At 41.2% G+C, this 13,801-nt stretch overlaps 1 protein-coding gene across 1 annotated transcript in view; it reads right to left on the reverse strand.

Moving 5' to 3' along the window:
• NBEA (neurobeachin) overlaps positions 1-13,801 on the reverse strand; it is a 1,472,531-nt gene that overhangs the window by 1,165,110 nt on the left and 293,620 nt on the right. Inside the window, exons 3-5 of the mRNA XM_053708445.1 lie at positions 7,963-8,063; positions 7,637-7,732; positions 5,393-5,514 (exon numbers count right to left, since the gene is read on the reverse strand). Of these exons, the coding sequence (XP_053564420.1) occupies positions 5,393-5,514; positions 7,637-7,732; positions 7,963-8,063 (319 nt within the window). The remainder of the gene's footprint in view (positions 1-5,392; positions 5,515-7,636; positions 7,733-7,962; positions 8,064-13,801) is intronic.

Consider the following 13,801-nt stretch of genomic DNA (forward strand, 5'->3'; position numbering starts at 1 on the left):
ACCAATAAAGATATTTAAGCCATATCTTATGATACATTTTCCTAGTGACAGGCTTTAGAGCCTGAATCAAGGTATCTATGACCGACTCAGAGAAACCCCGCTTGGATAAGATCAAGCGTTCAATCTCCAAGCAGTCAGCCGCAGAGAAACTAGATTTGGATGCTGGAATGGACTTTGAATCAGAAGGTCCTGTCTCAGTGGCAGAGTCCATGGTGGAAGAGATGACATGTCCACCAGGTCTGCATACCAAGTCCTGCATGGCCACGCAGGTGCTATCAAAATCACTGAAGCCCTCTCCTGTTTGATTCTGGCAATCAAACAAGGAAGGAGAGGAAATGGTGGAAACACATAAGCCAGGTTGAACGACCTGGGTACTGCTAGAGCATCTATCAGTACTGCCTGAGGATCCCTTGACCTGGACCCGTAACGAGGAAGTTTGGCGTTCTGACGAGACGCCATCAGATCCAATTCTGGTGTGCCCCATTGCCGAATCAATTGTGCAAACACCTCCGGATGGAGTTCCCACTCCCCCGGATGAAAAGTCTGACGACTTAGAAAATCCGCTTCCCAGTTCTCCACTCCTGGGATATAGACTGCTGATAGATGGCAAGAGTGAGTTTCTGCCCATCGAATTATTTTGGTAACCTCTATCATCGCTAGAGAACTCTTTGTTCCCCCCTGATGATTGATATATGCTACAGTCGTGATATTGTCCGACTGGAATCTTATGAATCTGGCCGACGCGAGCTGAGGCCACGCCTGAAGCGCGTTGAATATCGATCTCAGTTCTAGAATATTTATCGGAAGGAGAACCTCCTCCTGAGTCCACAAATCATGTGCTTTCAGGGAATTCCAGACTGCACCCCAGCCCAATAGGCTGGCGTCCGTCATCACTATGACCCACGCTGGCCTGCAGAAACACATTCCCTTGGATAGATGATCCTGTGACATCCACCAAAGAAGAGAGTCTCTGGTCTCTTGGTCCAGATTTATCGGAGGAGATAAATCTGCATAATCCCCATTCCACTGTTTGAGCATGCATAGTTGCAGTGGTCTGAGATGCAAGCGAGCAAACGGAACTATGTCCATTGCCGCTACCATTAAGCCGATTACCTCCATACACTGAGCCACTGACGGCCGAGGAATGGAATGAAGAGCTCGGCAGATGGATAAAATCTTTGATTTCCTGACATCCGTCAGAAAAATTTTCATGTCCACCGAATCTATCAGAGTTCCTAGGAATGGAACTCTTGTGAGAGGGCTAAGTGAACTATTTTTTACGTTCACCTTCCACCCGTGAGATCTTAGAAAAACCAACATGATGTCTGTGTGAGACTTGGCTAGCTAAGTCGACGCCTGAATTAAGATATCATCCAGATAGGGCGCCACAGCTATGCCCCGCAGCCTTAGAACTGCCAAAAGGGACCCTAGCGCCTTTGTGAAAATTCTGGGAGCTGTGGCCAACCCGAAGGGAAGAGCCACAAACTGGAAACGCTTGTCCAGAAAGGCGAACCTGAGGAACTGGTGATGATCTTTGTGGATAGGGATGTGTAGATACGCATCCTTTAAGTCCACAGTGGTCATATATTGACCCTCCTGGATCATCTGCAAAATAGTTCGGATGGTCTCCATCTTGAAGGATGGGACTCTGAGGAATTTGTTTAGGATCTTGAGATCCAAAATTGGTCTGAAGGTTCCCTCTTTTTTGGGAACCACAAACAGATTGGAGTAGAACCCTTGCCCCTGTTCTGTTTTCGGAACTGGGCAGATCACTCCCATGGTATATAGGTCTTCTACACAGCGTAAGAACGCCTCTCTTTTTGTCTGGTTTACAGACAATTGAGAAAGATGGAATCTCCCCCTTGGGGGAGAATCTTTGAAATCTAGAAGATACCCCTGGGTTACGATTTCTAAAGCCCAGGAGTCCTGAACGTCTCTTGCCCAAGCCTGAGCAAAGAGAGAAAGTCTGCCCCCTACTAGACCCGGTCCCGGATCGGGGGCTACCCCTTCATGCTGTCTTGGTGGCAGCAGCGGGCTTCTTGGCCTGTTTACCCTTGTTCCAAGTCTGATAAGGTCTCCAGACTGACTTGGATTGAGAAAAATTCTCCTCTTACTTTGCGGCAGGGGAAGAGGAAGAGGGACCACCTTTGAAGTTCCAAAAGGAACGAAAATTATTTTGTTTGGTCCTCATCTTATTTGTCTTATCCTGAGGAAGGGCATGGCCTTTTCCTCCAGTGATGTCTGAAATGATCTCTTTCAGTTCAGGCCCGAATAGGGTCTTACCCTTGAAAGGGATGGCTAACAGCTTAGCTTTTGATGACACATCAGCAGACCAGGACTTAAGCCATAACTCTCTACGCGCTAAAATGGCAAAACCTGAATTTTTCGCCGCTAATTTAGCCAGTTGAAAAGCGGCATCTGTAATGAAAGAATTAGCTAGCTTGAGAGCCCTAATTCTATCTAGAATATCATCTAATGGGGTCTCAACCTGAAGAGCATCCTCCAGAGCCTCGAACCAAAAGGACGCTGCAGTAGTTACAGGAACAATGCACGCTATAGGCTGGAGAAGAAAACCTTGATGAACAAATATTTTCTTCAGGAGACCATCTAATTTTTTATCCATAGGATCTTTGAAAGCACAACTGTCCTCAATAGGTATAGTTGTACGCTTAGCCAGGGTAGAAATAGCTCCCTCCACCTTAGGGACCGTCTGCCACGAGTCCCGCATGGTGTCTGATATGGGAAACATTTTCTTAAAAGTAGGAGGGGGAGCGAACGGAATACCTGGTCTATCCCACTCCTTAGTAACAATGTCCGAAATCCTCTTAGGGACCGGAAAAACATCAGTGTAGGCAGGAACCTCTAGAAATCTGTCCATTTTACACAATTTCTCTGGAACTACAATAGGGTCACAATCATCCAGAGTCACTAAAACCTCCATGAGCAATAAGAAGAGGTGTTCTAGTTTAAATTTAAAAGCCGTCATATCTGAGTCTGTCTGAGGGAACATATTTCCTGACTCAGAAATCTCTCACCCCCAACTCAGATTTTGAGGGTACATCAGATATGGCTAATAAACCGTCAGAGGGCTCAGCGTTTGTTCTCACACCAGACCTACTGCACTTCCCCTGCAACCCAGGCAGCTTAGATAAAACCTCTGTGAGGGTAGTATTCATAACTGCGGCCATATCTTGCACAGTGAAAGAATTAGAAGCACTAGTACTTGGCATCGCTTGTGCGGGCGTTAATGGTTGTGACACTTGGGAAGAATTAGATGGCATAACCTGATTCCCTTCTGACTGAGAATCATCCTGCGACATACTTTTAGTAGCTAAAATATGTTCTTTGCAATTTATTGACCTTTTAGTGCATGAGGGACACATTCTAAGTGGAGGTTCCACAATGGCTTCTAAACATGACTTGACTTTCCTCAATGTCAGACATGTTGAACAGGCTAGTAATGACTATAAACAAGCATGAAAACACTTTATTTAGTGAAAAAAATAACAATCTTAAAAAACGGTACTGCGCCTTTAAGAGAAAAAAAGCATTCTGCAAAATGGTTTTAAAATGCACCAAATTTTTCAAAATTTTGCAATCAGACACAATATGTGTAGTTAAGATTGCCCCACAAGGAACTTTAACATTTAACCCTTTGATGTGCAAACCGGATTGAAATTAGGCCTAAATCCGGAAAAAAAAAACCTCAGCACCTTGCCACAGCCCTGCTGTGGCCCTACCTGCCCTCAGGGATAGTAAATATGGGGTAAAAGCTTCGATTTGGCCCAAAACATTCACCAGGGCCCTCAGGAGTTAGAGCTTGCTGCAAGAAAATAACTGCGCATCTGAGGCGCGAAAATAGGCCCCGCCCATCTCACTTGATGTCTCTACAGCCTCAAAGAACCGCACCAGGGCGTTTTTCAGCTAACCATGTGGGTTCTGAGACCCAAAAAAATAAGCCAAGTGTACCCTCAATAAAGTTGCCCAAAACGTTATTGCCCACAAAACGTTAAACAGCACTCCCAGTTCATAAAACTTTTGCCCACAAACATTTACAACTCAGTGTCAAACATTTTTGCTTTTTGCAAGCTTAGTAATGCCCTTCTTATAGCTCTTAGGATTACTGCTTACCCTTACCCTCATGGGGATACTGTCAGCCTTTCTGAAATACACAGTCTCTCCAGAAAAATATGACTGAACATACCTCACTGCTGCATAGCTCACACTGAAGTTTCCTGTACTCCTCAGCCTCTGTGGGAACAGCACTGGACCTTAGTTACAAATGCTAAGATCATCATCCTCTAGGCAGAAGTCTTCATCCATCTGCTGCCTGAGAGTAAATAGTACACACCGGTACCATTTAAAATAAACTCTTGCTTGAAGAAATTAAAAACTAATATTTTATCACCTCTTTCACTTTACCCTTCCTAGTACTTAGAGTAGGCAAAGAGAATGACTGGGGGTGGAGCTAAAGGAGGAGCTATATAGACAGCTCTGCTGTGGTGCTCTTTGTAACTTCCTGTTAGCAGGAGGTTAATATCCCACAACTAAAGGATGAATCCGTGGACTCTTCTTACCTTATAGAAGAAATGGTATGTTCCGTAATAGCCATGAGCATTTACATTACATCCACAATGAAAGTAAAATAAAAGATCTATGCTGTGGAACAGTAACACGGTCCTTCAAGTTTGACAGATAGTAGCGTCGCTTCTGACATGGACTTGAGTGAAGAAAGCAGGCAGCGAAACTCCTTAACGCTGATTGCTTATGGAGCTGTTAATATGAGTCGGGATGGTTTTGTAGAAAGACTCTCCCTGCATCTCCAGACTCTAACTTTCATCCATGCTCTCACTGAGAGGCTGACAGGACTACTTAAAACTCCAGTCCCATTTCGAAGAGTACTAAAGTCCATAAGAGACTACTCCGTAAACTTCAGACACTTCTCTGCCAACCTCCTGTGACGAAAGGCAAAGAATGACTGGGGGATGAGGGAAGTGTGGTAGGGATTTAAGCCTTTGGCTGGGGTGTCTTTGCCTCCTCCTGGTGGCCAGGTTCCCAAAAGTAATTAATGCAGTGGACTCTCCCTGTTTAAGAAGAAAATGCTTTCATCTTTAGTTTTTGTCTTAATAAAGAATGTTCTGAGGCAGGGGAAATTAGGAAAATAAAAATAAAATCAAGAAGAGTTAAAAACAAAACAAAAACAGAAGGCTATGGAAGCGTACAATTGGTAATGCACAAAGAAAAACTACACATAGATAATAAAATCAAGCATAAGAAAAGGAAGACAGACAATCCCCAATATTGTTACGTTTACTAGAGTATATGGGTAACAAAGAAAGAATATAACAGATTGTAATTCATTATATGTAAAGGGTACAATTCAGCTACTCACCAATAAAGATACGGTTTATCCTTATCAACATTTATGTTGTTTAATGGATCCATACGAAACCATGTGTTAAGAGTGAAACCATTTTGGTAAGGCCACTTAGCAATAGGAGGCAGTGCAATAGCCTAAATTGTAGGGGAACAGTTAAACATTAAAATAAAAATATATTATGGATCATAAAACATGTAATAACAATTAATAAAACCATCAGAATAGCCATTGTTAATGAGCATAATATTGTTAATGGTGTCTTTCCCCCCTTATTTGCATACATATCCACAATCAGTATGAAGCTGCTAGATTAGATCATAAAATGTAAAAATAAATAACATGGGTTTTTCTAGTGCTGAATCATCTATTTTGTCAAAATAGAAACTGCGTTTGTAGCTGTACTGAATATATTCAGGTAGGAGTATCCATTAATCCTTGCCTTTCATAGGTCCCGGAGGATCTGCTGCTGTAAAATTTACCTTGGTCTAGCAAAGTAGCATTATTATTATCAGTCTTAAATGATTTCCAATGCAAATGTTCATTTAGGTATCATTTTATAAACTTTTTTTCCTTCAAGTTATTATTATATATTATTATAACATTGTATGTGTACTATAATTATAGAAGAAATGCAACACTTCTAGACTATCCAATACATTAAAGTTTTAAAAGCAACGGTACAGTGTTTTATAACTAAACCACCTCTTTGTATTTCATATTACAGAGTCCAAAACATGAAACAAAATGAACAGGTTCCTAAAAGGGACCTGTACAGAAAATGTATTAAATGTTATAGAAAGCCCACATCAACGAATACATTTCACATAAATTGGCCCTCAGATATGATTTAGAATAAGGCCCCCATCTATCAAGCCATCATCCAGTAGAATTCCCAAGACTAGAACCGGCATGAGGGATCACATTTCAAAAATATTCCATTGGCAGCCAAAGATTGACATCAGATTGAAAACAAACAGGGGGGTGTGGAAGTTTGTATTATAGCTACTTTCACGGTTTGTGTTATTTGCACAATGTTTTACCCTCCCATTAAAGAGGGACAGAATAGAATAGATTTCCTCTTCAACTGCATTTCTCCTGTACCATTTTGGTCTAGTGACTGCTGTGCTTTGTTGGTTCTCTTCTTCCTATCTCTTTCAGAACATCCATAGGATAGATGAAGGAAAAAGAGATACCATCACAATAATGGTTACAACCAATCGCCAGATTTCATAAAGGGGGTACCCTGGTCTGGGATCTTTATTCTTTTTCGCAATTATCTGAATATTGATAGATATGCCAAACATTGGACTGGCCTCCAATTATATACTTGGCTTTTGTGGGCGTTGAATGTAAGAAGCTATTTAAGCTGGGCAATCCAACTACCATCCACTTCCGGGCATCACTCACAGGCAAGGAGGGACCAGCAAGCAAAACACCGTTGATTAAAAACAACTTTATTGGTGACAGTGAGTAAAAACAAAAAGAGCCTCAGCTCATAGTAGCAATCCGGGGTCACAGAACGGCAACTGCAGACATGTTTCGTGTGGTTCCTCCACACTTGATCACTGCTGATTCTTGCCAGTTCTGTGACCTGCCTTTAAAGCCCAAGACATTTTCCAATTAGACAATTAGACAATTGCTACTATGAGCTGAGGCTCTTTTTGTTTTTACTCACAGTCACCAATAAAGTTGCTTTTAATCAACTGTGTTTTGCCTGCTGGACCCTCCTTGCCTGTGAGTGATGCCCGGAAGTGGATAGTAGTTGGATTGCGAGTTTGCGCCTGGGACGTAGGCGCTCTTGCTGGGCTCCTGATGGCGGAGAAACAAGACAGAGAAATAGAGCCAACGCTGAAGATACGCTGCTCAACATCACGGCGAAGAAACCCCGGATCGGTAAGCGCCACTTTCTTTGCTTCTATTTAAGCTGGGCCCTGGACTCCTTGATGAAATAACTTTTGATAATATACACACAATGGCATATCTAAATGAAAAATAGGCTTCATGGATCTACCTGATTGATGTCTGAGCAACTGTATTGGAACCACAATGAAATATTATTTTAAAGGATGATAACATTATACATTTGTATTATCATTCATGCGTGACAATTTGACACAAAATGAAGCGGAACAGATGGTTGATGGCTTTATAAACAGCTGTGATATTGGCTTGTTTCGGGAATCAATAGATTACACTGTCCATTTTAAAAATAAAAAAATTAAAACATTTTATAAGATTAAAAAAAAAGCAACTTACAGCAGCACTGCGACCAGGGAAATTGAAAAAGGTATCGGGTCCATGTCTTTGTGGCATTTGATTGAGAACTGATAACAATTTAACTGCATGTCTTGGCTGGAAAAAAAAAAAAGAACATGCTAAGAACAAAAAGCTTACTTGCGTTTAAACAGCAATAGATTACTGAACAGTTACGTATCTAAAAAGCAATATGAGGTTACTTTAAAGAGGCTTTCAATCAACAGGAAAAGCATGTTTAATTTTACATTCCTCAAGAGACAAATTATGTCAATCTACAATTCTTTTGCACTGACACATGATACTGCTATCCTGTGACCACAGCTTACCCAGATTCCATTTTCTCCCCGCAGCATGCTGAACAAAAGCTTTAGTTCCTTGACAGTGATACTGTAGCTGGCAAGAACTCCCAACATGTCAACTAGAAGATCTAAAACAAAATTAAAAACAATTTTTTTTTTTATTAGATCTTATGATACTAAGAATACAATATACTAGGGGCAATCACCAATTTGTTTACATATTTTAAAATGTAAAATTAGTTATTTTAATTTGCATTTTTAGCTTTCCTACAACAAAGAAAAGAACCAAAACATAAAAAAAAAAAAAAAAATGCAGAAAATGTAATCTAAAAATGGTTAAGTTGTTTTTTTAGTCAAAAGGTCAACGTGTAATTGTAAAATGCTATCATTCAGTAGATCAGGGTTCTTCAAACCACGGGTCAGGACCCATTACTGTGTCATGACTTGTGTGTGTATTGTAGGAGAGTGTGTGTGTGTGTGTGTGTGTGTTGTATGAGAGTGTGTTGTATGAGAGTGTGTTGTATGAGAGTGTGTTGTATGAGAGTGTGTTTGGTGTGTTGTATGTGTGGATGTGTGTGTGTTGTATGTGTGGATGTGTGTGTGTTGTATGAGTGTGGGTGTTGTATGAGTGTGGTGTGTGGATGTGTGTGTGTTGTATGAGTGTGGTGTATGTCTGGATGTGTGTGCGTGGTGTATGTCTGGATGTGTGTGCGTGGTGTATGTCTGGATGTGTGTGTGTGCGTGGTGTATGTGTGGATGTGTTGTATGAGAGTGTGTGGTGTATAAGTGGATGCGTGTGCGGTGCATGAGTGGATGAGTGGATGCGTGTGCGTGTGGTGTATAAGTGGATGCGTGTGTCTGTGTGGTGGATGTGTGGATGTGTGTGCGTGTGGTGGATGTGTGTGCGTGTGGTGGATGTGTGTGCGTGTGGTGGATGTGTGGATATGTGTGCGTGTGTTGTATGTGTGGTGTCTGAGTGGATGCGTGTGCGTGTGTGGTGTATGAGTGGATGCGTGTGGTGTATGAATGGATGTGTGTGCGTGTGGTGTATGAGTGGATGCGTGTGCGTGTGGTGTATGAGTGGATGAGTGGATGCGTGTGCGTGTGGTGTATGAGTGGATGCGTGTGCTGGATGTGTGGTGTATGTGTGGATGTGTGTGTGTGGTGTATGTGTGGATGTGTGTGTGTGTGTGTGTGGTGTATGTGTGTTGTATGAGAGTGTGCAGTGTGTGTGGTATGAGTGTGTGGCGTCTGTGTGGATGTGTGTGTGTAGTGTATAAAAGAGTGCGTGTGGTGTACATATGTGTAGTATGAGAGTGTGTATGGTGTGTGTGTCTGTGTTGTATAAACATGTGTGTGTTATTACCTTTTACAACACTTAAGTTTGACTACAATCAGGAATAAAGTATGCACACATTTTAGTCACTTTGCCAAAACTTGCAGTTATCTTGTATATTACTTCAGAAATTTTCAAACTAAGCATAAGAATAGGACTGCAAACGTATGTGGCATCAGTGCACTGGGTCTTGGGGAAAAAAAGTTTGAAGAACCCTGCAGTAGATGATACAAATTGTAGCACATTTACAGGATTTGCAATTCTAGAACTGCTCAGGTATGCACCCCCCTGTAAACTCTCTCCCTAGTCTTTCCTGCAGTGGCCAATCAGAGGTCAGATGAAAATGTGCTTGTTCCCTTCGGATTTGCGACTCACTGTGTAAGCTTCACTTATATTTAATCAGATTCAGCCAAACTGCTATAAGCAGATAGTGGACTTATTCAGCACATATAGGTTTAAATGAACACAAAGCCATAATTTGTATTTAATAATAATAATAATATGTGTATAACAAACAAAAACAAAACAAACAAAAAAAAAAGGATTTACTTCTATTATCAAGTTTACTTTTTTCGCTTTGTATCCTTGGTTGAAAGGCAGAAAGCATGGGTGCCTAAAGGAATAGTCTAGTCAAAATTAAACTTTCATAATTCATATAGAGCATGAACATTTAAGCAACTTTCTGATTTACTCATATTATCAATTTTTATTCATTCTCTTGGTATCTTTATTTGAATGTAAGCTTAGTAGCCAGCCTATTTTTGGTTCAGCACCTGTGTAGCACTTGCTGATTGGGGGCTACATTTAGACACCAATCGGAAAGTGCTACCCAGGTGCTGGACCAAAAATAGGCTGCCTCCTATACTTACATTGTTAATTTTTCAGATAAAGATACCAAGAGAACGAAGAAAAATTGATAATAGGAGTAAACAAGAAAGTTGCTTAAAATAGCATGCTCTATCTGAATCACAAAAGTTTAATTATGACTAGACTATTCCTTTAAAAGTGTTATACAGTGTGCAATCACTGTTGCCATTGTCGCCAAACTGCTGATGATCATGATAAACTAAATTTGTTAACTGAAGTAAAGAGGTATTTTTATTAAACCGTGTGCTTTAAAAAAAAAAAAAAAAAAAAAAAAAAAAAAAGGGGGGGGGGGGGTTTGTCCCTTTAAATTGTAATGCCATGGGGGCGGAGCCGGCATCCGAGTGGAATGGCCGCACTGTAGGTGAGCTCTGATGGTCACCTCTCCAACATGCTGCAAATAAAGGTTACTCCATTGACCACACTGAAATAGAAGGAGATTACACTCTACAGAACCAAATGTAAGCCCTAAAACATCGAAAACACTTAGCGTGAAGCAGATAAACTCTAGTCCAAAAACGGGGCCTACAAAACCGCCGCCATCTTGAAGCCCTGACAGGCTGTAAACAGACGGATCACGCAGCTTACAGAGTATAGTCGGCTCAATATATGGAGCAAATAAACATTAAAGGGAATCGAGTGAAATACCTAAACAACAGTACCAACAGACATTAAGGTATGAACCCCTTATAATTGCCTGGTAGCAATACAGATATATCCTAGCCCTCCTTAACCCTTCTGAGAGAGACTTTAAAGACAGGATGCTATTTTGAGAGGAAAATTACCCCTAGCGACATTGAGGCTATTTAAATATAAAATACCGACTAACTTGAGGTTCCTTTAAAATGGCGGAGGCAGAACTTTTTTTACAAGAAGTTGGAGCACTTCTGGATGCTCATTTCTTAAAACTTAGGACAGCGATAAGAGCAGAATGGGACTCACTGAGAGATGTTTGCAGACCCTTCATAAAAAGGACACTGCAATTAACTGAGCCTCTAATTACCCTTCACCCGCCCAGCACGCAGGTCGTTGCAGAGGACATTTCCCCGGTCTTGCAAGCTACAGGAGTGTATATGGATATGGAGGGAGACTCTCACCTCGAACGGACCACTGGGGAACTGAAAGTCGATCTCATCAACTCATCTGCTATACAGCATTCTGAGGCACGAGAAGCACATACTCCAGTACTGCACGGAGGCTGTAAGAATAGGATCCTCCTTGTCCCAGCTGCCGTTAAGAAGACCCTACAGCCTTACAGATGGGACCTTGGAGTGGGTCAGTTTAAGGTGATGCTTGATTCCATCAGGGTCATTTTTGACATTTACAGAGTGGCCCCATTGAATATGCTACAGACCGCTATTTATGCGCAACACCATCCACTGAGTGGCTTTATGGATACGGCCTGCAACCAGATCACGAAGGTAGGAGTGGGTTAATGAATATGACCCTGCTGGCGGACATCAGCAGTTTGCATATTATGGGAACTCTAATGTAAATTGCGGACAGACGCTGTTACCCACTCAACTGCCATCTGAGTGCCAAACATATCTCCTCACTTTTGGTGGACAAGTTACTCCTTCTGAAGTTCTGAACCTGCATACTTAGACTTTAATCACACCCTTATGAAGGCAACTAAGTCCATTTTAAAGTCACATATACTGCTTTCACCATTGTATGCAGCAGTAATTTATTTACTTGTAATAGTTTAGACAGTTTACATTTACTCTTATTATATGTTTGCCAGTATAGCAACAGTTTAAAGGGTCCCCAGTTCCTATAATATATACCAGTAGGGGCTCACCCTCTTATGGTTTGTGCAAATAACAACAGCTTTAGGCTCCACAGGTCTGTTAAATGGAAGGAAAGGGTCTGTTGACATTAATGTTTATAGCATTAGTGGGGTGGAATTTAATGATTAACGCAGACATCATATTAGACCAGCAACTCATCTTTCCTTTAAGTGTTGAAACCTTTTACGTAATTTGTGATTGTCCTATATATCCTCTTATTCTGTTTATATTTTGACGCCAAGTTATATTACTATATAAGTTATGTGGCTGTATATATGCTAGGACATCCACTATGGCTACTATACACAGATTTCCTTCACCCTGTTTTAGCAGATATCTATAATTGTTAGTCACCTTTGTTAGTAGGATATACATGCCTCTGGGGGTCACTTTTAGATTGTGTCATTCCTACTGTTGCCTAAATGTCCTGGTATTTTTTATTCTTTATGGTATCTGCTCTCATTATGTGTGACTGTATGACTGTCATCTCTAGTTTTTCCATAGTCTTGTCTGCATTATTAGTACATATTATCTGTTTCTGTTGAGCCTCTCTCCTCCCTTTCCCGCTGGTACTTTATGCCTGCGGGTCATATCCCTGCTCCTTTTTCCTGCATCGCCTATAGGTGGCACTCCCCTAGGAGAGGGGCTCACTCAGAGGTACCCTATGCTCCAAACACTCTAAAGTCCCCCTCACCACATAATAACATACTGTTTGGGGTTAATTGATTATCTATCTATGTTATATACTTTTTCTTCCCATATGAGTTAGATGTTCTATCCATACAAAGTATGCATATCCTCTTCCATGCTCATATGTACGTCAAGCTGTCAATTACCATACGACTAGCTGTGTCAATTTATCCCTCAGTTAATCACATGAATGCTCATTTCTCCCAAATAGCTAAATTAGAATCTGCCTCATTAACCTAATTAATACTCTCATGCTTTTTGAAATATATTTAAAGTTGACTTAATTACACTTATGGTTTTAGCTTATGTGTATATGTTTTCAGGCTCCCTCTATAGGAGTACAAAGGCTTGGATGAGTGTGGTTATATTTCTATTAAATAATAATCCTTTAGTTCCAACTAAACTTGCTCCTGGTGCTGACATACTAACTGGCTCCGCACTCCGTCCCCCCCCCCTCCATCCCCCCCCCCCCCCTATTACATTTTGAGCGGCTCTCGCCCGCTGCATCCCCCTCCCCCATAAACCTATAGAGTTACCTCCTCCCTAGTTCTTACCCTTATCTGATTAGATACCTTACTCCTCATTATATATAACTAGGAGAGGACCATTTTCGCTTATATTACATTTATAATACTCTAAAACAAAACTCAAGTCTTTCTATGCGATAGCCCACATTCTTTGGAAATGTTTGAGATACTAGAATGCATTCCTTTCCCAATTATGTTGTGTATACATTGACCTGTAAATGTTTTGGGGCATACCCTATTTTCTGTATTTGTTTATGACTTCAATAAAAAAAAACATAATTTATGCTTACCTGATAAATTTATTTCTCTTGTGGTGTATCCAGTCCACGGATCATCCATTACTTGTGGGATATTCTCCTTCCCAGCAGGAAGTTGCAAGAGGATCACCCACAGCAGAGCTGCTATATAGCTCCTCCGCTCACTGCCATATCCAGTCATTCGACCGAAACAAGCCGAGAAAGGAGAAACCATAGGGTGCAGTGGTGACAGGGCGGGCCGTGGACTGGATACACTACAAGAGAAATAAATTTATCAGGTAAGCATAAATTATGTTTTCTCTTGTTAAGTGTATCCAGTCCACGGATCATCCATTACTTGTGGGATACCAATACCAAAGCTAAAGTACACGGATGATGGGAGGGACAAGGCAGGAACTTAAA

Source organism: Bombina bombina, chromosome 3 (genome assembly GCF_027579735.1).
Source record: "Bombina bombina isolate aBomBom1 chromosome 3, aBomBom1.pri, whole genome shotgun sequence".
NCBI classification, from domain to species: Eukaryota; Metazoa; Chordata; class Amphibia; order Anura; family Bombinatoridae; genus Bombina; species Bombina bombina.